Below are 2,438 nucleotides of genomic sequence, written 5' to 3'. Positions count from 1 at the left end.
AAATGTTTCTCTCAAACCTGAATTTGTTTCTTTTGTCACGAGCTCCTTGAATGTTCAAACATCTCCAAATTTTGCATGGACATCACACACTTCAACATCTTCCACCACAAAAAAAAAATAGAATTTTTTAAATTTGCTTTCTATTCTAAATGGCGTTACCTTTCACTCCTGCTGGGCTCGTCTGTGCCCCGGGGCCAAAACATTGCTCTCGTGGAATCTTCCATATTTTCCGTTGAATGGTCTGGCAATTTCTGTTTTCCCTTGAAACTTGTGGCATTTGCAATATGTATGTGGAATCTTCTGAACTATACCGTTGGTTGAAAAATCAGCGAACAGCGAACAGCTTGCGGGCTTACAAATAGGCCAAATGAGCGTGCTAGCTAAGCCACCCACATCCTTTTGCCCGTAGGAAATTAAAGAAATAAAGATGGCTTCTACCACTAGCAGCGGCATCAAGACTCTGCGTGTCCTGCTCTTCCCCCACTTTGCGACTGGCCACATCCAGCCCTTCACCGAGCTTGCCATTAGCCTTGCGGCGTCTAGCCCAAACGCCGCCGTTGAAGCCATCGTCGCAGTCACGCCGGCGAACGTTCCGATCGTCCAGTCCTTGCTGGAGCGCCACAGCGCAGCAACTGTCAAGATAGTCACATATCCGTTCCCAACGGTGGATGGCCTGCCCAAGGGTGTGGAGAACCTTGGGAAGGCGGCCACTCAGGCGGATTCTATGCTCATCAACCTCGCTGCCTCCAGCGATACCCTGATGCGCCCAGCGCAGGAGATGCTCATCCGGGCGCAGTCTCCAGATGCGATCTTCACCGACATGCTCTTCACCTGGAGCACCGACATCGCCGACGACCTCGGCGTGCCATGCGTCGCATACAATGTCGTTGGGGCCTTCCCGATGCTCGCTATGCGCCACCTCCTTATGGAGGACGCTGCGATCGACGGAGATGACATGGCGACGGTCCCTCCGTTTCCGATCCCTCATATACGGATCCCAAGGACCGAGCTGCCAGACGTATCGATATTTCGACACGTCTTCGGCAAGGTTCACTCCATGCAAGCTGCCTGCTTCGGCCTCGTCGTCAACACATTCTCAGGCCTGGAGCAGCAGTACTGCGACATGTACATGCGCCAACGGTACGTGCAGCGCTCCTACTTTGTAGGGCCGTTGCTGCAATCCTCTCAGAGCGCCACGGATGCTGCTGAGTCACAGTACATCCGTTGGCTTGACACAAAGTCAGACCGTTCGGTCGTGTACGTGTCCTTTGGCTCCTGTGCCCTTGTATCGGATGATCAGCTGGACCAACTTGCTCTTGGGTTGGAGGCCTCGGGGAAGTCGTTTTTGTGGGTGGTCCGGGCGGCGGAGAAGTGGACTCCGCCCAAAGGGTGGGAGAAGCGTGTCGAGGACCGGGGGATCATCATCACATCCTGGGCTCCACAAACTGCCATACTTGCGCATCCGGCAGTGGGCGCATTTCTGACGCACTGCGGGTGGAACTCCGTCCTAGAGGCAGTGGCCGCAGCCGTGCCCATGCTCACATGGCCAAAGGTGTACGACCAGTTCATCACCGAGAGGCTAATCACGGATGTGCTAGGAATCGGGGACCGAGTATGGCCGCACGGCGCTGGCTTACGAAGCGAGGACTACGAAAAACATGAGGTGATCCCGGCCGACCATGTGGCGCGGGCATTGGTCACATTCATGTATCCTGGGGGACCTGGTGACGTGATGAGGACCAAGGTAATGGACCTCGCCTCAAAGTCTCATGCGGCCATGGAAGAGGGAGGCTCCTCGCAGCATGATTTGCACCGCCTCGTCACTGATCTCATGGCAGCAAGAGGCTAAACTCGTGGCACCTAAGTATACATCATTATGTGGCTTTCACTCTATTCCATTTTTCCTTGTTGCAATCCACGACCTATGTTTTGGTGCAGTATTTTTTTTTTTGACATTCAGTCTTTTGCACTGACCTGTTTTTCCTTCACAAAATAAAATTAAATCTCCTCAGCCCTGTATTACAAATTAGGGGACCTGGCCACGTGTTAATCTTGCAACTAGCTAGATGACACGCATTTCTGTGCGAATTGGTTACAATATAGTGCAATGAGATTGGACTGTATTTGTCTTAATAATACCAGAAATAAAATTAAAAATACATATACTTTGAAATATTTATTTATTGAGGCGGGCCTTTCAGCATACATGCATGTTTGCATGTTAAGGTGTGGTCTTTTCCATGTTGCGGTGAAATGTGTGCATGTTAAAAGAAATAGATTGGTGAAGACCTATTTAGTAGTTATATAGCATACGGAGATTGCTTTTGGAGGCCGAGCACCATGGAGGCCTTCAAATGCAAAATTCAAAATCATGAAAATTCAATTTTTTTTACATTTCAAAAAATTCTGAAAAATATTATAGAGATAGATGAAGGTAT

General features: G+C 50.0%; 1 protein-coding gene across 1 annotated transcript; it reads left to right on the top strand.

The window, feature by feature from the left end:
- Positions 1-427: 427 nt before the first annotated feature.
- LOC123184303 (UDP-glucose flavonoid 3-O-glucosyltransferase 7-like) lies at positions 428-2,038 on the top strand. The gene has a single exon (XM_044596450.1). It carries the CDS (start codon positions 428-430, stop codon positions 1,847-1,849), a length of 1,422 nt encoding a protein of 473 aa, XP_044452385.1. The 3' UTR covers positions 1,850-2,038.
- The last annotated feature ends 400 nt before the right edge of the window (positions 2,039-2,438 follow it).

This window comes from Triticum aestivum, chromosome 2A (genome assembly GCF_018294505.1).
Source record: "Triticum aestivum cultivar Chinese Spring chromosome 2A, IWGSC CS RefSeq v2.1, whole genome shotgun sequence".
Lineage (NCBI taxonomy): Eukaryota > Viridiplantae > Streptophyta > Magnoliopsida > Poales > Poaceae > Triticum > Triticum aestivum.
The sequence above is the reverse complement of the archived record's forward strand: the minus strand, read 5'-3'. Positions and strand labels throughout refer to the sequence as shown.